Below are 25118 nucleotides of genomic sequence, written 5' to 3' on the forward strand. Positions count from 1 at the left end.
ATGGTTTATGCGAAGGTGGAAGGTGATCACAAGGGGCGTTGTCCTTGTTACGGTTGGAGGGGTGGGGTCTGAGGGCAGAGGTGCGGGATGTAGACGAGATGCGTTGGATGGCATCTTTAACCACGTGGGAAGGGAAATTGCGGTCTCTAAAGAAGGAGGCCATCCGGTGTGTTCTGTGGTGGAACTGGTCCTCCTGGGAGCAGATCTGGCGGAGGCGGAGGAATTGGGAATACGGAATGGCATTTTTGCAAGAGATAGGGTGGGAAGAGGTGTAATCCAGGTAGCTGTGGGAGTCGGTGGGTTTGTAAAAAATGTCAGTGTCAAGTCGGTCGTCATTAATGGAGATGGAGAGGTTCAGGAAGGGGAGGGAGGTGTCAGAGATGGTCCAGGTAAATTTAAGGTCAGGGTGGAATGTGTTGGTGAAGTTGATGAATTGCTCAACCTCCTCGCGGGAGCACGAGGTGGCGCCAATGCAGTCATCAATGTAGCGGAGGAAGAGGTGGGGAGTGGTGCCGGTGTAATTACGGAAGATCAACTGCTCTACGTCGCCAACGAAGAGACAGGCATACCTGGGGCCCATACGTGTGCCCATGGCTACGCCTTTGGTCTGGAGGAAGTGGGAGGATTCAAAGGAGAAATTGTTAAGGGTGAGGACCAGTTCGGCCAAATGAATGAGAGTGTCAGTGGAAGGGTACTGTTGGGGACGTCTGCAGAGGAAAAAACGGAGGGCTTGGAGGCCCTGGTCATGGCGAATGGTGGTGTAGAGGGATTGGATATCCATGGTGAAGATGAGGCGTTGGGTGCGAGGGAAACGGAAGTCTTGGAGGTGGTGGAGGGCGTGGGTGGTGTCTCGAACGTATGTGGGGAGTTCTTGCACTAGGACGGATAGGACAGTGTCGAGGTAGGTAGAGATGAGTTAATTGGGGCAGGTGCATGCTGAGACAATGGGTCGGCCAGGGTGGTCAGGCTTGTGGATCTTGGGAAGGAGGTAGAACTGGGCAGTGCGGGGTTCCCGGACTATGAGGTTGGAAGCTGTGGGTGGGAGCACTCCAGTTACAGGTTCCCCCCCCCACTCCCAGCTCTACACCCACACCAGATCCCAGCCCTGCCGAGTTTTCACCTTCCCCCCCAGACCTCCCCCACACTGAGGACGAACGATCAGTCCTCAGCAAAGGACTCACCTTCATCCCCCTCCGTCCACGCAATCAATTTAATACACGCCGTGACGTCGAACAATTCTTCCGTCGCCTCCACCTCCGAGCTTAATTTCACAATCAGGACTCCTGCCCACCTCCAACACACTGCATCCACCTGGACACCCCGCGCTGCCTTATTACCTGCCCTCGACCTCTTCATTTCCAACTGCTGCCGGGACATTAAATGCCTCAACCTGTCTTCCTCCCTCCCCCACTCCAACCTCTCACCCTCACAATGCTCAGCCGTCCAATCCCTCTGCTCCAATCCCAACCTCACCATCAAGCCAGCGGATAAAGGGAGCGCAGTGGTAGTCTGGTGCACTGACCTCTACACCGCTGAAGCCAAACGTCAACTCGAGGACACCTCTTCCAACTGCCCCCTCGACCATGACCCCACCCCCCATCACAAAACCATCATCTCCCAGACCATACAGAACCTCATGAGATCTCCCACCCACAGCTTCCAACCTCATAGTCCGGGAACCCCGCACACTTGGATGCTGCCTGAACTGCTGTGCTCTTCCAGCACCACTAATCCAGAATCTGGTTTCCTGTATCTGCAGTCATTGTTTTTACCTCATTGATTGTAGCCTTGATGCCAAGGGTTTTCACTCTCATCTCACCTCTGGAATTCAGCTCTTCTGACCATATTTAAACCAAGACTACAATGAGATCAGGAGCTGAGAGGCACTCGCAGAACCTAAACTGGGCATGATTAAGACCTGAGCATGTGTTACTTGACAGTACTATTGATTATATTTTCGATCAACAGTAGACTGATTGAGCACTAACTGGCCAGGTTGCATTTGTCCTGCTTTTTCAGTACAAGACATATTTGGGCAATTTTCTACAATGTCAGAGATAGATGTTCTAACTGTACAGAAACAGTGTGGCTCAGAGAGCAGCAAGTTCTGGAGCACAAGTCTTTAAGTATTATAGCTGGGGTTTTGTCAGGGCCCCTAGCCTTTGCAATATTCAATGTCTCCAACTGTTTCTTGCTATCATGTTGAGTGAGTTGAACAGGCTGAAGACTGGTATCTGTAATGCTGGAGACCACTGAAGATGGTTAGCAATGCCATATTCAGGTTAATAAATTACCCCTAACACCATGCGACCTTACTGTGTGTATCAATCTTGTGCGCAGCCCCCATCAAGGTCTTCTGGGAGTCCAGATGTACTACATCTAAAAGATCTACATTATCCACCTTGCTTCTTCAAAAGAACACCAGCAAATTAGTCAAACATGATTTATCCTTCAAGAAACCATGCTGCCTCTGGCAGATTGTGTTTTAACTTTCCAAATGCCTATTACTTTCTATATAATGGATTCTAACAAATTAGTCTATAGGTTCCTACTTCCTGCCTCCCTTCCTTTTTAAATAAGGGTATTATAATTGGCATTTCTCCAATCCACAAGTACCTTTCCGATGTGCAGGGAATTATTGATTATTATGACCAATGGATCCACTATCTCTACCGACACTTCCTTTCAGACCCAAGGATATAGGCCATCAGGCCAAGGGGCTTGTCTGCCTTCAATCCCAAGTACTTAGTACTTTTCCCACTAGTGATGATGATTGCTCAAAGTTCCTCCCTTTCTAGACCTTCTGCATGGCCTGTTACTATTAGAATGGGATTCATCTCCACTGTGAAAGACAAAGTATTGGTTTAGTGTCTATGCCATTTCAGTTCCTCGGTATTAACTGCCCTGTCTCATCCAAGGAACTAACATTAACTTTAGCTGCTTTCTGCCCTTTCATAGACTTACACAAGATTGTGCTACCCATTTTTATATTTTGTGCTAGCTTCATTTCATTTATCTTTGCTATTTATATATTTTTAAGTAACCCGCTGTTGATCTTTCACCCTGCCACTGGCCTTTGCACATGGTATGCGCTTGTTTTTATCTTATTGTTAACTTTAACTTGCTTGCTTAGCCATGAATTTCTTTTTAATCCTTTTTACAAAGGTTCTAACTCTCTAGAATATATTTTAGTTGGGAGAAATTGAATAGCCCCTTGAACACCTGCTACAGGACGAAGAAAAATCAGGACGGTCAAAAGTGCTCAGAAGCGGGGTGGGAACCTGTGTTGTAGTTCCAGTATACAGATGGATGAGAGTACAGAGGGCATGAACAGGATTTCACTGTCACAGGAGTGTGCTGGCAAACATCAAGCTGGTATGATGTGTGCCTACTTCAATGCTAGGAGTATCCAGAATAAAGTAGGCGAGCTTGCAGCACGGATCGGTACCTGGGACTTTGATGTTGTGGCCATTACTGAGACATGGATAGAGCAAGGTCAGGAATGGATGTTAGGTAAAAATAATGACTGCACATTTTGGAAACCAGATTCTGAATTAGAGTGGTGCTGGAAAGCACAGCAGTTCAGGCAGCATTCAAGAAGCAGGAAAATCGACGTTTTGGGCAAAAGCCCTTAATCATGAAGAGAGGGGGCTTTTGCCCGAAACATCGATTTTCCTACTCCTCAGATGCTGTCTGAACTGCTGTGCTTTTCCAGCACCACTCTAATCCAGGAATGGATGTTGCAGGTTCCAGGGTTTAGACATTTCATTAAGATCAGGAAAGGTGGTAAAAGAAGGGGGAAGTGTGGTTTGTTAGTCAAGGACAGTATAACAGTGGCTGAAAGAACATTTGATGAGGATTCGTCTACTAAGGTGGTATGGGCTGCGGTTGGAAACAGGAGAGGAGGTCACACAGCTGGGAGTTTTTTTTTAATATATAGACCTCCGCAAAGTTCCAGGGATGTGGAGGACAGGATTGGTAACAGAATCTGGGCAGGAGGGAAAGGAGCAGGGTGGCCATTATGGGGGACTTTAACTTTCCTAACACTGACTGGAAATGCTATAAATTTAGTATGTCAGATGGATCAGTTTTTGTCCAGTGTGTGCAGGAGAGTATCCTGACACAGTATATTGAAGGGCCAACAAGAGGGGAGGCCACATTGGATCTTATAGCCAGTAATGAACCAGGCCAGGTGTTGGATTTCATGATAGGTGAGCACCTTGGAGAGAGGGACCATAATTTGGTTACGTTTAGTTTACAGATACAAAGGCATAGGTACATGCCACAGGGCAAGAGCTATAGATGGGGGAAGGGCAATTATACTGTAATTAGACAAGACTTATGAGGCATAGAATGGGGGCAGCAAAATGCAGGGAATGGGGACAATTAGAATGTGAAGCTGGTTTAAGGAACTGATATTGCATGTCCTTGTTAGGTATGTCCCTGCCAAGCAAGGAGGAAGTGATGAAGGTAAGGGAACCATGATTTACCAAAGAATTTGTATCTCTTGTTAAGCAGAAGAGGGAGGCTTATGTGACTTTAAGGCAAGATGCTTCAGATGAGGCAATGGAGAGTTACAGAGTAGCACAGAAAGATTTAAAAGAGAGTTAAGAAGAACAAGGAGGGGACATGAGCAGTCTTTAGCAGGTAGAATAAAGGAGAACCCTAAAGGTTTCTATAGATACGAGGAATAAAAGGATGACTAGGGTAAGAATGGAGCCAGTCAAAGACAGAAGTGGGAAGTTGTGTGTAGACTCTGTGGAGATAGAGGTGGTAAATGAATATTTCTCATCTGTTTTCATTCAGGGAAGGAAGAATATTGTAGAGGAGACTGAGATACAGGCTATTAGACTTGAAAGGATTGAAGTTAGTAAGGAGGTGGCGTTATCAATTCTAGAAGGTATGCAAGTAGATAAATCCCCCGGGCTGGATGGGATTTTTACGAGAATTCTCTGAGAAGCTCGGAAGGAGATGGAAGCGCCTTTGGTCTTGATCTTTGAGTCATCATTGTCTACAGGTATAGTACCAGAGGATTGGAGGTTAGCTAATGTTGTGCCCTTGCTCAGGAAGGACAGTACAGATAACCCAGGCAACTACAGACCAGTTAGCCTTACGTCTGTTGTAGGAAAGGTTTTGGAAAAGATTATACAAGATAGAATTTATAATCATCTAGCAAGCAACAAGTTGATTGGAAATAGTCAGCATGGAATTGTCAAATGCGGGTCATGTCTGACAAACCTCAGTTCTTAGAGAAGGTGACCAAGCATGTGAATGAGGGTAGGGCAGTTGATATGATGTACATGGACTTCAGCAAAGTCATTGATAAGGTTCCACATGGTAGGCTACTGAAGAAAATGTGTCGGCATAGGATTGAAAGTGATTTAGCTGTTTGGATTAGAAACTGGCATTCTGTAAGGCGGCAACGAGTTGATGGGAAATATTCAGCCGAGAATCCAGTTACTAGTGGTGTGCCACAAGGATTTGTTTTGGAACCATTGCTGCTTGTAATTTTTATAAACGACTTGGATGCAGGCATAAGTGGATGAGTTAGTTAAGTTTGCAGATGACCTTGGATTAACTGTGGAATTGGGCGGAGAGGTGGCAAATGGGAGTTTGATACAGATAAATGTGAGGTGATTCACTTTGGGAAGAATAACAGGAATGCAGAATACTGGGTCAATGGAAAGATTTTTGGTAGCGTGGATGTACAGAAGAATCTTGGTGTCCATGTACAAAGATCCCTGAAAGTTGCCACTCAGGTTGATGGTGCTGTTAAGAAGGCATACGGTGTATTAGGTTTCACTGGCAGAGGGATTGTGTTCCGAAGCTATAATATCATGCTGCACCTATACAAAATGCTAGTGCAGCCTCACTTGGGAATATTGCATACAATTCTGGTTGCCCCCATTACAGGAAGGATGTGGAAGCATTGGAAAAGGTGCACAGAAGATTTACCATGATACTGCCTGGTCTGAACGGAAGGTCTTAGGAGGAAAGGCTGAGACACTTAGGCACTTTCTCTCCAATGAGAACAGACCCAAGAGGGGATTTAATAGAGACATACAAGATGATCAAAGGATTAGATAGGGTAGGAGAATCTTTTTCCAAAGATGACGACATGGGATTATACGAGGCACACAACTGCAAATTGAGTGGTGATAGATTTAAGACAGATGTCAGAGGCATGCTCTTTACTCATTACGAGTAAAGAGTGGGACCACTTTACGAGTGGTAAGCCCTGCCTGCCAATGTAGTTAACTCAGCCACACTAGGGAGATTTAAACAGTCCTTGGATAAGCATATAGATGATGATGGGATAGTGTAGGGTGATGGGCTTAGATTAGTTCACAGGTCGGCATAACATCAAGGGCCAAAAGGCCTGTTCTGCACAATATTGTTCTATGTTCTATGACAAGAACGCAAGTCTAAAGGTTTTGTATCTCAATGCACAAAGCATTTGGAATAAGACAGACAAATCCATGTTAATTGATACGATCTCATAGCCATTATGGAGACATAGTTACAATGAGATCAAAACTGGGAACTTAACATTCAGGGATACTTCATCTTTCAGAAAGGGACAAGAGGGGTGGCACTGTTAAAAGATTAAATGAGGGCAGTTGGGAAATCGAGTCTCTGATATCATACATTCCATTTGGGTGGGGACAAAAACAGCAAGAGAAAAAAGACATCGCTAGGCGTTTAGTTCCCCAATCTATAGTCACACTAGGAAAGAATATAGATCAACAAATAATAGGAGCATGTAAAGAGAATAGAAAACCAATTATGGATGACATTGAGTGGGTTAATCAAATTAGAAAGAGTAACTGTGACAATAAGTTCATAAGAGTGCATTAAGGATGGTTTTCTAAATCAATATGACTTGGAGCCAACCACAGATCAGACTGATTATATATGGTTATGGGTATTGTGGCAGACCTCAGAGTAAAAAAGATCCCTGAGGAAATAATGATCATAAGAAGGCTGAATTTAATATTCAGTTTGTAGACAAGAAACTTAGATTGGGAACAACTGTGTGTAGCTTAAATAAAGGGAATTACAATGAAATGAGGGGAGATTTGGCTCAAGTGGACTGGCCAGTTAGATTCACAGAAGATAGTAAGCAAGCAGTGGCAGACATTGAAGGAGGAAATCATGGCTCTCAACAAAAATGTATCTCAATGAGGAGAAAAGAGAGGGATAAACCAACCATAGCTAATCAAAGAAGTTAAGGAGAGTATTAAGTTGAAAGAAAACCACAAGGCAAACAATCAATGATGTTCCCAAAGATTGGGGTAACTTGCCATCCTAAATGTGCTACATTCACAGGTGAAAGCACAAATCTGAAACCTTGTTTCAAATGAAGTTTTACGGCTGCGATCAAACATAAGAAATAGAATATTCATAACAAATCACTTATAGAGCAAAAGGTTTCAACACTGAGTATGATGGACAAAATGTAATATGACAGTTGATGTTCATTACCCCCATGGGATTCCATCCCTCCCATGCCTCTGTTCGATGCAAGAAAGGATCCAGATGGTGGGGGACCAAGAATACCTGGAGCCAGGTTTGTTGACTGTAAAACCAGAGGATCGCCCCTGGAAGCAATAAAATATCTTTAAGCAGTTCACATATGCAAAATCAGAAATGTAGTAGTATACAATAATTGCTGTTCTAACATTAATTCTATTGCAAAGAAGTTAAATGAAAATGAGTAACTGTATAGACCTTGCTTTAGGCAAAAATATCTGAGCTTTCTTAGTGGTTACGATAGGATGAAGTGGAGCCTTGACAGCAGCTCATTCAAAAAGGATGGCAAGAATATATAAAACTATTCAGCTTTCATTAAAGTCATTTAGCTTAGCTGGAAAAATGAACATTAGAAGCTGACTGATTTCAGGGAGCAAGATATTAAACATGAAATAATTATTTACTCAAAAGTTGATGCTAAGTCAAAAGTTTTGCAACAAAATGAATACTGGAAATAAACAAAGAGTCTTGTTTAAGAGGAATCTCTGCTAAAAGGGTCTCATGGTTTTGATTGATAGAAATGTACTACATCCCAAACTTTAAGAAAGGAAATGCACATCAATTACGTATAAAATAGATTACGTCACAAACTGTATCTGTAATGCTGTGTAAGAAGCAAGTTAGACTTTCACTGTCAAAATCTGCCCTGCTAACTTTAGTGTCCTAATGTAAAACAAAACATTTGCTCATCCATGTCAGGTCCACAGATTTAAACCAATGAATTGCAATTAATTTTATTCAATTAATGTTACTTGATAAAGAACTTTCTCCAAACTTTTTTGGGTTATCTGAACAAAATGTTGCACGATCCTGTCATAAACACAATGGGGCCTTTCATGAGCAATGGTCCTTCTCAATACAAATATGAGACAGTAAAGCAACTGTGTAGATTCCTGGGGAGTTTATCCAGTATGACTTGTCTCGTGACAATTATAAAATGTGCAAGGGGTCAAAACGTAAACTGAGACTAACGATGCTGGACTTTGTAGATAGTTTAGCACTTAGAGTTTTGCAACCCACTTGAACCAAGGAGCATCAAATAGGAAGCTTCTAATGGTTAACAAAACATACGCTGCCAATAGTGCATGAAGTGGCGGCAAAGTGGCTAGTACTGCTGCCTCACAGCACCAGAGACTCAGGTTCAAGTCCACCCTTGGCCAACTTTCTGTGTGGAGTTTGCACATTCTCCCTGTGCCTGCGTGGGTTTTCTCCAGGTAATCTGGTTTCCTCCCATAGTCCAAAGGTATGCAGGTCAGATGGATTAGCCAAACTAGTCTAGGGGTGCCTAGGGGTGAGTAGGTTAGGTGAGAAAAGTGGGGTTATAGGGATAAGGTAGCAGCATGGTCTGTTCTTCGGAGGGTTGGTGTACACTCAATGGGCCAAATGGCCTGCTTCCGCACTGTAGGGAGTCTATGGAAGTGTCAGCCAAACATCACACTTCATAATGACAGCACACTCTATGATGAGGAGCCTTCAAAACTTTGTGATATTCTCTCATCAACATATGTAAATAAATATCAATAATGCCAACTAAAGCCTGTTAAGTTAACCCATCTGAAACTTATTAGACTCAAGGAAAGCTCACAATATAGAACTGCTCCTACAGGAACATAGGACCTAGAATTTATTCTTCATGGAATAAAAGGAAACAGAGTAATTGGACTAAAACAAATTTTGAACAAAGGTTGTGTAGGCATGGCCAGAACACTTACATTTGTGGTGGGAGGGCATCTGGATTCCATTCTGGATATCTGGAAAAGACGACATAAGAAATCATAATTATTTAATTTACAAATCATTAACAATTTTATCAAAAATTAGCAGATGGTCTCTCAAAACCGTTAGGTTTTATCAGATGGAAGAGCAATCAAGTGCCCGGAAGAGGATTCAAACCAGTGTAAAGCCTTAAAAATGTTTACAACCAACTCCGTCATCCCACAAGCTGCTCAATTCATATTTCTTGAAGGAAGTAGATGAACTGATATAATTAACTAACCATATAAATCAACAATAAAGCATTTAAGTCAGTAAAAGCAGACTATACAATATCATTAGCAAGTAAAAATCTCCATACATTTCCACAAGGAGGTCACAAAGTCGTCTGTGTGTTGTACTTTTGTTGTGCTGGTTCCAATCCTATAAAGGAAGAAAAGATTATTAATATAAATATTGACAAGAATTAAAATATCCAATTTACAAAATATATGAAGTAGTAATTGACAAGCTTGATTTCACAGAGTGAATACCATAGTAGTGTATCAAAAGGCATAGATTATAACTATTTGGAATAGATGTTTTTCCACAGTAAACAAAAGGCAAATTTACCTACAGTTGTATTTCTCACACCTGAAACATTACCTAGATATTGCCAAAGAGGACAAATTCATAACCCTTATGGATAAACAACAAGAAATGCCAACACCTCCAGAAATTCAGCATTCTACAGACTTACAAGGTATTTGCTGGTCACTATCAGTGCTATTTGCTAATCAAAACAAGTAAATCATCAAATGAATGCATCAAGGTGTTCATTGATTAGATATATTTAAATTCATTTCGGGGATCTGGGCTTCACTGGCAGGGTCAGCTTTATTGCCCATCTCTAGTTGCCCTTGAGAAGACAACAATGAGCTGCTTGTTGAACTGCTGCAGTCGATTTGGTGCAGGTACACCCACAATATTGTTATAACTGGATATTACTGACCAAGTTTTTCTGCATTTGGTCATTGACTGCTTCAGTCCATAATAACCTCCCTTTCTCTTCAGCATGACATCACCAGAAGACAGAGACACTGATTAGAAAGACCATTGAGTTGATTACAATCAGTTTCAAGGCAGTGATGAATGTGGTGGTGGCAGAACCTTTCAACTGTGCAGTAGATACATGTCCACCATGTGTGCAATGGACTGGAACAAAGTTCAAGAATTTAGAGTTCCACCAGTTTGAGGGATATTAACATGGTAAAATCTTTTAAAAAGATCAGTCATTGCTTGTAAATTAGTTGGAATCGATTGCTTCATTGACACAGCTGCAGCATCTAGTGAAATACCACTTATTAAATAGGTCATTGATAAAGTGCTGGTGTCTCTGTATTCAGCAAATCTGAAATTGTAATTTACTCAATTGAGACACTAAAGAATTAATTTACTCCGCTGATCTGCAGGAAATTGGATGTCCCGAGGCTAGAGTGGGATGCCTCTGACTTACAGGTAGATTGTAAGGAATCACATTCCCATCTCTTGGCATTCAAAGCAATTTGCATGGCCATTTCCTAGTTATTCAAAAGCCATTTACATCGTCATCTCCTATTACTTACATTTTCCTCTCCTATTCAGAAATCAATAAGAACATTACAGTTGGAACTTGACTATTCCCCTACTGTTATAAAAAAATGATTTGTAATAGATTTGACCTTTAAGGGATGATTGGCATTAACTTGTTTCTGGGGGGGGTTGTCTTGTGGGCATTACTAACTGTGATGTAAAGATTTTGTATAAAGGAACAACTGTTTCCCTTGTTCAGATTGCTTCCCGGGACACGCCTCGCAAGCATGGTGAGGACTGTTCAGGTTTCTCCAAAGCTTGTTCTGTACTGTACTTAATAAAATTTGGCTGTTGTTCACAGAAGTTAGTGTCAGCAGTTGCATCAAGTGTGTAAGGATCTCAAAAAAAGAACTTAACATAATTGGGACATTATTATATTCTTTTAGTAGAACATAACCTCTCTGCAGAAGAAAATAATGAACTGTTATTGACAAGTGTACAGAAATTTAGAAGACACAAAATCAATTGTGTAAAACTACAAGAGCATTTTTACCCATCTGACCTCCAGAGGTTAGTAAAAGATACAGGAATAAAGCTTGAAGAAAACATCGATTTATAGAATTACAAAATGTGGTAGATGTGAGATTTGCATGAAATAGCAAAGGACACCATCACAGCCTACACCAAGTCCACTGTTAGCAAGAGATTTCAATGAAGTAGTGGTTATGGAGTTAACGGTTTGGGATTTTAAAAGAAAGCATTTTCAGTTTACAATCTGTAGGTTTGGCAACCAGAGTTGGTCAGTCAAACATAAATACAAAGTAAAGAAAATAATAGTGGATAAGGTAATAGAAACAAGGACAGGAGCTAGAGTTAGACTACCAGCAAAATGTCTTACTGATATTCGGGTTAAACTTGTTAATGAATTTACAGACTGTACATTGACATGGACATAATCACTATGAATGCCCATTTAGCAACGGGAAGTATGAAAAAAATTTTGTGGCAATAGACAAAACAATTCAAAGTTTTGGCAATTCAGACAAAACTGTAAATTATCAGCTGCAGTAGTGTGAGCTCTCCATACCAATAATCAGCTGCAACCAGTTAGAAGATATAATCCATATTAGTAAATTTTTAATAGAAATCCTTCCTAAAGTTCTGCCAATAATGAGTTGTCAGTCCCCAGCATGGGAAGGGATGAAATCAGCTCTATTTTTTCTTAGAGCCTTTTAACACACTGCATGCAGAAATAATTGTTATTAAAGCCAAAATCTCAGGGGAAAAAAAAATTGATGAACCTCAACACAACGTAAGGCCATTGGAGAACAGTTTCAGTTAGGGAGACGTGGTTTAAAATAGAAGTGAGGGATTTAATGAGTGGAAAGACTTGATACAGATGAAAATATAATATTGAAATAAGCATGGGAACCAGCTAGTTCGGGAATACTTTTCATGGATGTTAGAATTTTTCATAGAAGTATGGGAAGAAATTTTAAAAGGGACTCAACAATAAGACCCATGGAGGCCGAAATTGAGAATAAGTCACAAAGAGCTAACATCGCATGGAATTATACTGAGGACCACTATTGAAATTTAAAACTGAAACTGGAGGACAAAGGAAACTAATTTGAAGTTAGTGAATGCTACAACTGCCAGGTACCCGAATACCTTTTAAATACAACTTCAAACTTGTCAGAAATACTCGCAAAACAATATTTGGAACTTTACTGTGGAGCAAAAAGATGATAGAAATATACATTGTTGTGAAGTTGCGTAAGGTAACTGAAAATTGGAAGGCAGAAAGTTAAAATTTGGTGTTTGGAGAATTGTAAAATGCTGGGGGGGGGGGGGGTTTAAAGTACTGGTGGTCCCTTTAAAAGATGGTGCTTTTTCTGTGCTCAGAGATTTAAAATGCAAGTACATAGGGACCCCGAACTGAAATATTTGCATCAAAAGGCTTTATAACTAGCAAGCCAAATAGCAGTTTTAACAAAGACAACATGAGACAGAGCATGGAGTACAGGACTTGGGAGGTCATGTTGCGGATGTACAGAATATTGGTTAGACCACTGTTGGAATATTGTGTGCAATGCTGGTCTCTGTCCTATTGGAAAGATGTTGTGAAATTTGAAAGGGTTCAGAAAAGATTTACAAGAATGTTGCTAGGGTTGGAGGATTTGAGCTTTAGGGAGAGGTTGAATTCGCTGGGGATGTTTTCCCTGGAGTGTCAGAGACTGAGGAGTGACCTTATAGAGGTTTACAAAATTATGAGGGGCATGGACAAGATAAATAGACAAAGTATATTTTCTGGGGTGGGGGAGTCCAGAACTCGAGGGCACAGGTTTATAGTCAGAGAGGAAAGATATAAAAGAGACCTAAGGGGCAACATTTTCACGCAGAGGGTGCTACGTGTATGGAATGAGCTGCCAGAGGAAGTGGTGGAGGCGAGTACAATAGCAACATTTAAAAGGCATCTGGATGCTTGTATGAATAGGAAGGGTTTGGAGGGATATGGGCCGGGTGCTGACAGGTGGGACTAGATTGGATTGGGATATTTGGTCGGCATGGATGGATTGGACTGGAGAGTCTGTTTCTGTGCTGTACATCTCTGACATCTCTATGACAACAGGTTTTTGCAGTTAGCCAATTTGAACCAGGCACACATACTAAAAACCTATTAAATTTAAATCTGATGGTTTTGACAACATAAGACCAATCCTATTGTAAGGTACATTGATATGTCATCAAGGGTATAAAAGAAGGGAATAGGTGGACAAATACTCCAGAGCTACCTGCCATCCGCCAGAGCTAACAAAAGAGAATCACTGGCTCTCACAGTCATCTATGTCTTAGAGAAAGCACCATCTAAATAGTAACGGCATCAACGACAGAAGGTTGCACTGACAGAAGAATCAATAGAGAAGGCACAGAAAATTCCAAAAGACATGTAAACTTGCTGTAACTTTGATAGACTAAATTCTACTTTTTTTATATGAGTAGGACTTATTTTTATTGGAACAGCATACCACTAGAATCTTGTTTTATACAGGAATATTTACTTAGAAGGAATTTATTTGGTTTGTTAATAGTTTAGTTAATTTGCTCACTATTAGATTTAGATGAATAAATTGTTACTTGTTGATTTTAGAGTGAGTGTTAGGTATTTATTTTGTTTAACCACTTGAAATTGCTGAGAAGGTTACACCACTTTTCATACTCTTGACAGATGATAGGACACGATACTCCTCTTTAGGTGTTGCGGTTTTAGTTCGGATGGGGTCAACCTCCACTTTATAATAATGTCATTTTGTATATTTGTTTGTTTTTAATTATTATCAATATTACACATATTTCAAAAAGGAGACACGCCCTAAAGTAAATACAAGTTGAAATAGATGACTTTAATTAAGGGACATTGGCTGAATATTTAACTGTGCTTATAGGGGAAAACAGATAATCAGTGTGGCTGGAGTTTGTGATGCGTGAACTAGAAATCAAACTGACTTAGAGAAGTATATGACTGGATCTGTCAACCTGCACCTTTAATGCTTGCATTTAAGACTAAACACATTTCTTTGAACCCAAAGGGATGCAAAATAAAATCATAAGAGAAGTCATTTAAAAGAAACTTAAGTGCAGCAAGTCAGAAAAAAACAATTAACTGAAATAATGAGTGAGAATTTTGTGGGCAGAGTTTAAATTTTGCTCCAAATATTAGATTGATAATGACTATCACAATGTAATCTTTCTTGGGTCACAAAATTTCCAGAAGACTACTGGAAAATTATAACTTATCAAGCTTCTTTATACAAACAACACTATGCCAAAATAACAACATTGCATAAACTAAATGTGTAATTCTAAACTTTTGGCCCATATCCCTCCCTACATTTATTCAATTATTAACCAAATGTCTTTTAAACTGGATCATTGTACCCACATCCACCATGTAAACCACAACATGTAAAATAATTGTCACTCACGCCTTTTAAATCTTTCTCCTTTCCCCTTAAAAATATACCCCCTAGTTTTGAAATAACCCCGCCCCCTTGTAAAAAGACACCTGCCATTCACCTTATCTATACTCCTCATGATTTTATAAATGTCTATATAGGTCACCCCTCAACCTTCTACGTTTCAGTGAAAAAAGTCCCAATGACTATTTTCTGGCAACATCCTGGTAGATCCTTTCTGAACCCTCTCCAGCTTAATAATATCCTCCCTATAACACGGTGACCAAAACTAGACAGTACACCAGATGAAGCCTCACCAACTTCCTACACAATCTCAACATCACATCCCAACTCCTGTACTCAAAAGGTCAGAGTAATGAAGGCAAGCATGCTAAATGTCTTCTTAACCACCCTTCATCCAAGTCATTGATATAAATTATAAATAGTTCAGGAACCAGCATCAATTCCTGTGGCACATCACTTGTCACATCTTACTAACCTGAAAGAGACCGTTTGCATGCACTTCCTGCTTCCTACAAGCATAATAATCTTCTACCCAATGCCAATATGCTACCCCTTATACCCTCAGCTTCTCCTTTCTGTAATAACCAATGATGTGACAGCTTATCAAATGCCTTCTGAAAATCTAAATCCAGTATATCCACCAGCTCCCCTTTTTGAAGAACACCAATATATTGGTGAAGCATGACGTCTCTTCCACAATGCTATGTTCTGTCTGATTACCTTGAACTTAGAGTGCCCTGTTACAGCTTCTTTAATAATAATGTGACTAATGTTTTCCTTATCACAAAGGTTAAGCTTACCAATTGGCCTTCAGTCTCTTTCCATTTTTGGATAAACAAAACATACATTCACTATCCTCCAATCTAATGGGACTGCACCCAAATTAAGGGAGTTTTGTAAAATTAAAATCAATGCATTATAGAACATAATGCAGTACTAGTACAGGCCTTTTGGACCTCAATGCTGCACTGACCTGTGAAAACAATCTGAAGACCATCTAACCTACACAATTCCATTTCATCCATATGTTTATCAAATGACCATTTCAATGCCCTTTAATTAGGCAAGTCTACTACTGTTGCAGGCAGGCCGTTCCACACCCCTACTACTGAGTAAAGAAACTACCTCTGACACTTGTACTATATCTATCACTCCTCAATTTAGAGCAATGCCCCCTCGTGTTAGCCATCACCACCTGAAGAAAAAGGCTCTCACTGTCCACCCTAACCCTCTGATTATCTTATATGTCTCAATTAAGTCACCTCTCAACCTTCTCTCTAACAAAAACAGCCTCAAGTCCCTCAGCCTTTCCTCCTAAGACCTTCTCCCCATACCAGACAACATTCTAGCAAATCTCCTCCGAACCCTTTCCGAAACTTCTATATTATTCCTAAAATGCAGTGACCAGAATGTGTACGCGATGCTCCAAGTGCAGCCGCACCAGAGTTTTGTACAGCTGCAACATGACTTTGTGGCTCCGAAACTCAATCTCTCTACCAATAAAAGCTAACACACCATACTCCTCCTCAACAACCCTATCAACCTGGTTGGCAACTTTCAGGGGTCTATGCACATGGACACGGATAGTTCTCTGCTTATCCACACCACCAAGAATCTTACCATTAGCCCAGTACTCCACATTCCTGTTGCTCCTTCCAGAGTGAATCACCTCACTCTTTTCTGCATTAAACTCCATTTGTCACCTCTCAGCCCAACTCTGCAGCTTATCGATGTCCTTCTGTACCCTGCAACATCCTTCGACCTATCCACAACTCTACTGACCTTAGTGTCATCCACAAATTTACTAACCCATCCTTCTATGTCCTCATTGAGGTAATTTATAAAAATGACAAACAGCAATGGCCCAAATAAGAACCTTGCAGTATCTCATTAGTTAGATATTTAAGATCCTAGGATGAAGTTTATCAGGAGACAGGATTTGTCAGAGCACAGCTCCAACATGTTACCTACTGTATCATTTTTCTGCCTGTTGCAATTTTTCCTGAGTTGTTGGCTCTCTTTCATTTTCTAATTTATGTTTGCTCCTGGAATGTTACTTGTAACCTCTACAGTAAAGCAAGATGCAACATTCTCTGACTTTTACTTAATTGTCAATATTAATTCTCTAGTTTCACTTTGAAAAAAAAATCATTGCTCACTTTTTAACATGTCTCGAAAAAAAAAGTTCCTGCTTCTACATTTCTGGATAGCCTATGCTCAAGACTCTGCTTTCACCCTCTTTATTAATATTTTGGTTATACTTTGCTGTTTTTATACTCAGTCCAATCTTCTGACTACCACTGTCTTTACACAAATATGCTTTCCCCTTTGGTTTGAATACTATCTTTAACATTTCTAGTTAACGACAGGTAAGGATCCATTCCTCGGAATGTTTCTTCTTTGTTGGAATCTATGCTGTTCATCCTGAAACGTCTTAAAAATGGTTGCCTCTGCATCTTTACTGACCTATCCTTTAACCAACTTACAAATTCACTTTAGACAGCTCTGATTTCATGCTGTCATAACTGCTCTTTTTTTTAAATTTTAAAAACAGTCTCTCATTTACTCCTCTCTCCCTTAAATGGAGTGCAAAATTCATTCAGAGAATAGCTGCTGTTTCCTAGAATGCCTTCACTACAAGATTAATTAACCCTATTTCACTGCGCAATAGCAAAACAAGTCCAGTTTGCCCTCTGGTCAGTTCCAGAGGATGCTGTTTGCCGAGAGGTCTAGCAAACTATCCTGAATACATTCTGTGAACTCTTCACCTAGACCACCTTTGCCCATCAGATTTTTCCAGTTGATAAGTACATTATAATGACACAGGATTATTGCTGTGCCTTTCTGACAAGTTCTAATTATTTCTTCCCGTACACCGTCCCTGCTACAGTGGGGTTGAGGGCTTGCACAAAACTCCCTCAAATTACTTCGTCTTTACCATTTCTTCCTAAATTGTTTCCATTTATTTGCTTCCTGAATTAGGTTACCCCTTTTTGTGTGTCAATACCATTATCAGCTAATACAGTCATCCTTTCACCTCTTCCTATCTTCCTGTAATTTTTAAACATCCTGTGCCTTTCAAGAATCAGCATAAACCATGTCATCCTGCAGCCATATTTACACAATGGCTACTAGATCATGTTTATTCATTTCTATTTGCACTCTCAGTTAATTTGTTTTGTTTCAAATGCTACTTGCATTCTGATACACAATCTTAGTTTTAATCTTTTCCTCAATATGTAAATACTAGCCTTATCTGTTGGTTGATGCTTAAGTTTCAAACTCTGTCCTTTCCTGTCAGTCTGTTTATCATTTCCTTTATTAACACTTTTGTGTTTGGCCTTCATTTAAAAGTTTCACATACCAAATCTTTCCAAATTTGACCTGGTCACCCTCCATGACTCAACTTTATGACTCGTCTGAACGTTTTTAAAAATGTGCTTATTCTACTGTCAACACTATCAACATCTTTTCATTAACATCTCAAAGGTTTATGCAACTCCTCTGGACAAAATGGTGCATTTTAACGATTTTCCAGAACACTCTGACCTTACTTTTAAGGTCCTGTGTGGAACCTTGTGTGCAGCTTAGAGTAATCTTTCAAGTTGTCCAAGTTGCTGTGAAATTATTGTGCTTATTCAAATTTTCTGCCTTTCTTTAGTGAATTTGTCAAAGGTGCCACTACATATCTGTAGATTGGCACAAACCTTTCACAAAATTTATACTTGCCAGTATGTCACAGAATTTTACATTTTGTTCTAGGCTTGGGAACATCCAAAATAGCTCGACATTTTACTTCTCCAGGTGAGTGTTACCCTTATCCAGAAGTATTCACACCTTTGTTTGGCATATTCAAATTCAGATTCTTAACTGCACTGGCTCTTAGTTTCATCAAATGGTGTGAAAATTCTTCCCAGTTTTGGGTGAACACAACAAATTTGCTGAGGTAAACGCCATAATAATTTAGCCCTTCAGTGACTTTACTGGTAAATCGATGGTGTTTTTCATTCAAAATGGTATTGATAAAAATCTATCTAGTATTAACAATCTTTGATTTCTTTGGCTGCGTCAATGGAAGTTGGAATACAAGTCAGCTTTTGTCGCAATGTTAATTTGCAATAGTATAGTACTTCTGTGATCCATCCATGTTTGGCACCATCACAATAGGTGAACTCCAGCCATTATGATTCCATTCAATAATATCACTCTCGATTGTGAACTTCATCTCTTGCCTAATTTAAACTAATTTCTCTGAACTGAATGTGTAAGAGCTTTGTTTTGTCAATAACACACCACCCTACATTAATAATGTATTGCCAAAAATGTTGTTCCACACCTTGTGCAGAAATGGAGGTTGCAACAGCCATTATAATAGTGACTTTGATAATTTTCCGAAAGATAAAATGATCTAACCTTTTCACATCTTTATTATTTAATTGTGGGAGGATCAACTTTTGAATTTTCAATTTCTGATTCAGTTCTCCAGATCTGAAATTTTTATGTTACTTCCTTGTTCTTTCAGTGCAAACAATACTCTGTCACAATGTCTCGAACATACTAATATGAATCACACGCTCATGTTTTTCAATGCTGTCTGGAATACTCTCAGCATGGTAATGAACCAGGCCAGGTGTTTGATTTAGTGGTAGGTGAGCACTTTGGAGAGAGGGACTATAATTTGGTTACGTTTATTTTACAGATACAAAGGCATAGATACATGCCACAGGGGAAGAGCTATAGATGGGGGAAGGGCAATTATACTACAATTAGGCAAGACTTATGAGGCATAGAATGGGGACAATCGAAATGTGAAGCTGGTTTAAGGAACTGATATTGCGTGTCCTTGATAAGTATGTCCCTGCCAGGCAAGGAGGAAGTGATGAAGGTAAGGGAACCATGATTTACCAAAGAATTTGTATCTCTTGTTAAGCAGAAGAGGGAGGCTTATGTGACTTTAAGGCAAGATGCTTCAGATGAGGCAATGGAGAGTTACAGAGTAGCACAGAAGGATTTAAAATGAGAGTTAAGAAGAGCAAGGAGGGGACATGAGCAGTCTTTAGCAGGTAGAATAAAGGAGAACCCTAAAGCTTTCTATAGATAGAGAAATAAAAGGATGACGAGGGTAGGAATAGGGCCAGTCAAAGACAGAAGTGGGAACTTGTGTCTGGACCCAGTGGAGATCGGAGAGATGGTAAACGAATATTTCTCATCTGTTTTCACTCAGGAAAAGGAGAACATTGTAGAGGAGAAGACTGAGATACAGGCTACTAGACTTGAAAGGACTGAAGTTAGTAAGGAGATGTTATTGATTCTAGAAGGTGTGCTCCTTTAATGCTGCCTGACCTACTGCGCTTTTCCAGCAACACATTTTTCAGCTACTGGAGAAACTGGCTTTCTATAAAGAGGCAATGAGTGGTGGTTGTTGGAAATTATTCGGCCTGGAGTCCAGTTATTAGTGGTGTGCCACAAGGATCTGTTTTGGGACTACTGCTGTTTGTCATTTTTATAACTGACTTAGACCAGGCACAGGTTAGTAAGTTTGCAGGTGAGACTAAAGTTGGTGGACAGTGTGGGAGAACGTTGCCGGTTGCAAGGGGGACTTGGAAAAACTGTAGAATTGGGCTAAGGGGTGGCAAATGGAGTTCAACGCAGATAAACATGAGATGATTCACTTTGGGAAGAATAACAGGAATGCAGAATACTGGGTCAATGGAAAGAATCTTGGTAGTGTGGGTGTGCAGAGGGATCTTGGTGTCCATGTACATAGATCCCTGAAAGTTGCCACTCAGGTTAATAGTGCTGTTAAGAAGGCATACGGTGTGTTAGGTTTCAATGGCAGAGGGATTGAGTTCCAGAGCCGTGATGTCACGCTGCATCTATATAAAATGCTCGTGCAGCCTCACTTGGAATATTCTGTACAGTTCTTGTCACCCTATTACAGGAAGGATGTAGAAGCATTGGAAAAGGTGTACAGGAGATATACCAGGATGTTGCCTGGTCTGGAGGGAAGGTCTTTGGAGGAAAGGCTGAGATACTTGGGTCTGTTCTCACAGGAGAGAAGGCACCTAAGAGGCGATTTAATAGAGACATATAAGATGATCAGAGGATTAGACAGGGTGGACAGTGAGAGTCTTTTTCCTAAGATGATGACATTGGCTTAAATGAGGGGACATAGCTGCAAATTGAGGGGTGACAGATTTAAGACAGATGGCAGAGGTATGTTCTTTACTCAGGGAGTGGTATGGGCGTGGAATGCCCTGCCTGCCAATGTAGTTAACTCAGCCACATTAGGGAGATTTAAACAGTCCTTGGATAAGGATATGGATGATGATGTGATAGCGCAGGGGGATGGGCTTAGATTAGTTCACAGGTCAGTGCAACATCGAGGGCCGAAGGGACTGTTCAGCACTATATTGTTCTATAATTTACAACATTTAGTTTTTTTTTGATTTGTCAGGAAATTTATGCCTGTAATGGTTCCCAGAGATAGTAATTCTCATGCTTTGTCTCCATAAGTAAAATTTCAAACCTTTGGTCTTTTTGCTGGCTCTAATTTTCATAGTTCATCAAACACAGAATTTTAGCCAACTCAAACACTATGATCCTTTTGTCGGAAACTCGAAGCACGATCTTTAGTAACTGTTTGGCCTTTGTTCTGATGCAATTTCTGAGTAAACCGTTAATAGAATTCTCCCAACTCAGAATCTGTTTGTTGCATTTCTGTTAAAGATGCTGGGCTAAACATGGTAGTCCTTTGCCTTCATTCTTTCTTAAAGTTTGTATTGAATTTCCAAGTCATTGGCCCTTTTTCACAGAAAGAGAGGAGTTTATGGGGCTAAGCTCTAATCACAACAGAGTCAGGATACAATCCAGAATGTTCCTCTTGTAACATCTCAGTTTCTTTTCCTCCTACTGGCTGTTTTACTGTCTTGAGCAAGCCTTGATATTTTTGAACCTGCTAGTTCATTGCCCAAGTGGAAATCAATTCCTCTTTAGGTATTTGTTTTACTACGCCAAGTACAAATTCTCTATTTACTAAGTCACTTTTTTGTCCAACTTTTTATACTGGAACCGGTTTGCATCCTAAATGAAGGGTTTGGAGAGGATGCAAAAGAGATTCATCAGTTTGTTGCCTTGATTGGAGTGTAGATACAAGGAGAGTTTGCATAAACTTGGGATTGTTTTTGCTGGAGTGTCGATGGCTGTGGGGCCACCTGACTGAGGTATATAAAATGATCAGAGGCATGGATAAGGTGGATAGTCAGGAGTCTTCTTTTCAAGTTGGAAATGTAAAATACTAGTACAAGTAGGTTTAAAGTTGAAGGGGGGGGGGCGGAGTTTGAAGGAGATTCCTGAGGCTTTTTTTTAAACAGTGTGGTAGGTGCCTGGAATACTCTGCCAGTGGAGGTGGTAGAAGCAGATTTTATTACAATGTTTAAGAGGCATTTAAACAAACACATGAACAGACAGGGAATAAAGGAATACAGACCAAGTGGAGGCAGACTGGATTAGTTTAGAGTGGTATCATGGTTAGTACAGACAGCGGGTGAAAGTCCTGCTCCTGTGCAGCTCTCTTCTATGTTCTAACCTCCGTATAGACCTCTAGTTAATATTTTCTCCCTCCTTAGCCTTGTTCATTCGAAGGAAACATGTTCTCTTTGTATCACAGCTCTCCTTGTAGCACCCATTTCCTTTTAGGAGGCCTCCTTTTCTGACTATTTGTTTACAGTTCCTATTATTACAATTAGTCTGCCATTTAATTTCCAGCACTTGTCTTTGGTATTTTGTCCTATTACAAAAGGTAAAAATCTCACAACACCAGGTTATAGTCCAACAGGCGCTGCTCCTTCATCAGGTGGTTCGGAGCAGTGCTCTCAAATAAACCTGTTGGACTATAACTTGGTGTTGTGGTTTTTGACTTTGCATACCTAGTCCAACACCAGAACCTCCAAATCATACAAAAGATGAGCATTATTTTCTATCAAATTTTAGTTCTGATGTTTTCAAATTTATACTTTTCCACTGTTCTCTTTATTCCCTAAAACTGGTACGTCTTCTATTAATCCATTTTCTTTGTAGATTCTCATGATCATTTCTCCATATATCTGTGAGAGATACCTCAAGTATCTGGTAGAACTGCTGTTTTTGGACCTTTGGTGCTCGCCTAAGTAAACTTTTAGTTCTGCGGGCATGCCATTTCTGAATTCTTCCATAATCGGGAATTCCCTTATTTTCTCAAATAAACTAATTGCAGTGAAAGAATTAATCCTATATCATTTCCCTTTCTTGATTTTCTTTCTAATGTCTAATTAAGGTTGTTTCTTGTACTCCTAAATTTTAATTGATAAGCTTCAGGACTGCTTTTTAAAACAATTTCATAGTCTGCAAATTGTTCTTTTGACACAGATTGTTCTTCTGATATTCTTAACATTGAAGGTCCACACATGTGCCCAGCTGCCTTTTCAAATGAGGCAAAATGTCTTTCAATTCCATCCTGACTTAATATAGGAACAAAATGCAGATTTTTAGTGAAATCAAATTTCTTAGGAGTCATTCTCTGACAACTCCCTCTTCTTTCTTTTATTCAAAATTTTTCTCTGATTAAGTTAAGTTGTCTGATTTCCTTGCCTCTTGGGAGCTGAAGCATTTTAATATTCTGTTTCCCATTCCATCATCCTTTGCCTTTCAATTCTCTTTTCATAATTATTGTTTTATTCTCCCTCCTCTTTCCAAATTAAAGATGTATTTCCAATTCTCTCTCCTTTTCTTTGCCCTGTCTTTCCATTTCTCTTTTCTTCCAATTGAAGTATTTCTTATTTCTTTCCCTCAATCAAATTTCTTTTCATTTTTAACTGTGTTCCATCCAATTCCATCTGTGACACTTCAATTTCTTCCAAATTCTACTTGTTCAGTTCCTTAAACACCTCATCTTTGGGAGATCCTGCTTTTACCTCTATTAAAAGGTATTTGGATGGGTATATGAATAGGAAGGGTTTGGAGGGATATGAGCCAGGTGGGATGAGACTGGGTTGGGATATCTGGTCGGCATGGACAGGTTGGACCAAAGGATCTGTTTCCATCCTGTGCATCTCTATGACTCTATCTGCTAACACTCTTAATTTTGCATTAGTTAAGTATTTCAAATAATCCACTCTTAAGTCTTTTACTTCCAGAAAAATCCCAGCAACATTTAAAGCCAATTTGAAAATCCAGTCTGTGCACCAAACTTCATAACACTCCTGTTTGATATCCAGAGTCTTCTCTTCCCTGTTTCGTTAAGACTCACAACACCATTTAAATTCAATTAACTCAAATCCCGACCAACACTCTACATTTATTACGATACCAGATGATTGTCAGACCATAGGATGAAATCTGGTCAGTTTGTATTGTTTATAGAACAGGAAGCATTACAGCGCAGTAGAGGCCCTTCGGCCCTTGATGTCGTGCTGACCTGTGAGACCAACCTGAAGTCCATCTATCCTACGCTATTCCATTTTCATCCATTTATTTATCCATTGTCATTTAAATGCCCATGAAGTTGGTGAGTCTACTACTGTTGCAGGCATGCCGTTCCACGCCCCTACTACTCTCAGAACAAGCTACCTCTGACATCTGTGCAATATCTATCACCCCTCAATTTAAAGCTATGTCCCCTCGTGCTAGCCATCACTATCCGAGGAAAAAATCTCTCACTGTTCACCCTATTTAACCCTCTGATATGTCTCAATCAAGTCACCTCTCATCTTTCTTCTCTCTAACAAAACAGCCTCAAGTCCCTCAGCCTTTCCTAATATTTTGTGGAATAGCCTACTGTGGGGAACCTTATCAAGCGCCTTACTGAAATCCATATACAGCTTCACCTTCATCCACCTGTATGGTCACCATCTCAAAGAACTTGTGAGGCATGACCTACCCTTCACAAAACCGTGTTGACTATCCCTAATCAACTCATTCCTCCCTAGATGATTATAAATCCTATCTCTTAACGTTTCAAACACATTACCCACAACCGAAGTAAGGCTCATTGGTCTATAATTACTATGGTTGTCTCTACTCTCCTTCTTGAACAAGGGAACAACATTTGATATCCTGCGGTCTTCTGGCACTATTCCTGTAGACAATGAAGAAGACAAAGATCAAAGTCAAAGGCTCTGAAATCTCCACCCTGGCTACACAGAGAATCCTAGGATAAATTCCATCCGGCCCAGGGGTCTTACCTATTTTCATACTTTCCAGAATTGCTAACACATCCTCCTGGTGCACCTCAATCCCTTGTATTCTCGTAGCCCGTTTCCTAGTATTGTCCTCAACAAAGGGTACCTTTTCTAGTCCGAACAG

At 40.2% G+C, this 25118-nt stretch overlaps 1 protein-coding gene across 1 annotated transcript in view; it reads right to left on the reverse strand.

Annotated features, from left to right (window-relative positions):
- Window positions 1-25118, reverse strand: part of LOC140492257 (matrin-3-like) — a 92915-nt gene that overhangs the window by 35385 nt on the left and 32412 nt on the right. The window contains exons 3-5 of the mRNA XM_072591188.1: window positions 9608-9669; window positions 9246-9284; window positions 7486-7601 (exon numbers count right to left, since the gene is read on the reverse strand). Of these exons, the coding sequence (XP_072447289.1) occupies window positions 7486-7601; window positions 9246-9284; window positions 9608-9669 (217 nt within the window). The remainder of the gene's footprint in view (window positions 1-7485; window positions 7602-9245; window positions 9285-9607; window positions 9670-25118) is intronic.

The sequence above is a fragment of the Chiloscyllium punctatum genome, chromosome 20, assembly GCF_047496795.1.
Source record: "Chiloscyllium punctatum isolate Juve2018m chromosome 20, sChiPun1.3, whole genome shotgun sequence".
Classification (NCBI taxonomy): domain Eukaryota; kingdom Metazoa; phylum Chordata; class Chondrichthyes; order Orectolobiformes; family Hemiscylliidae; genus Chiloscyllium; species Chiloscyllium punctatum.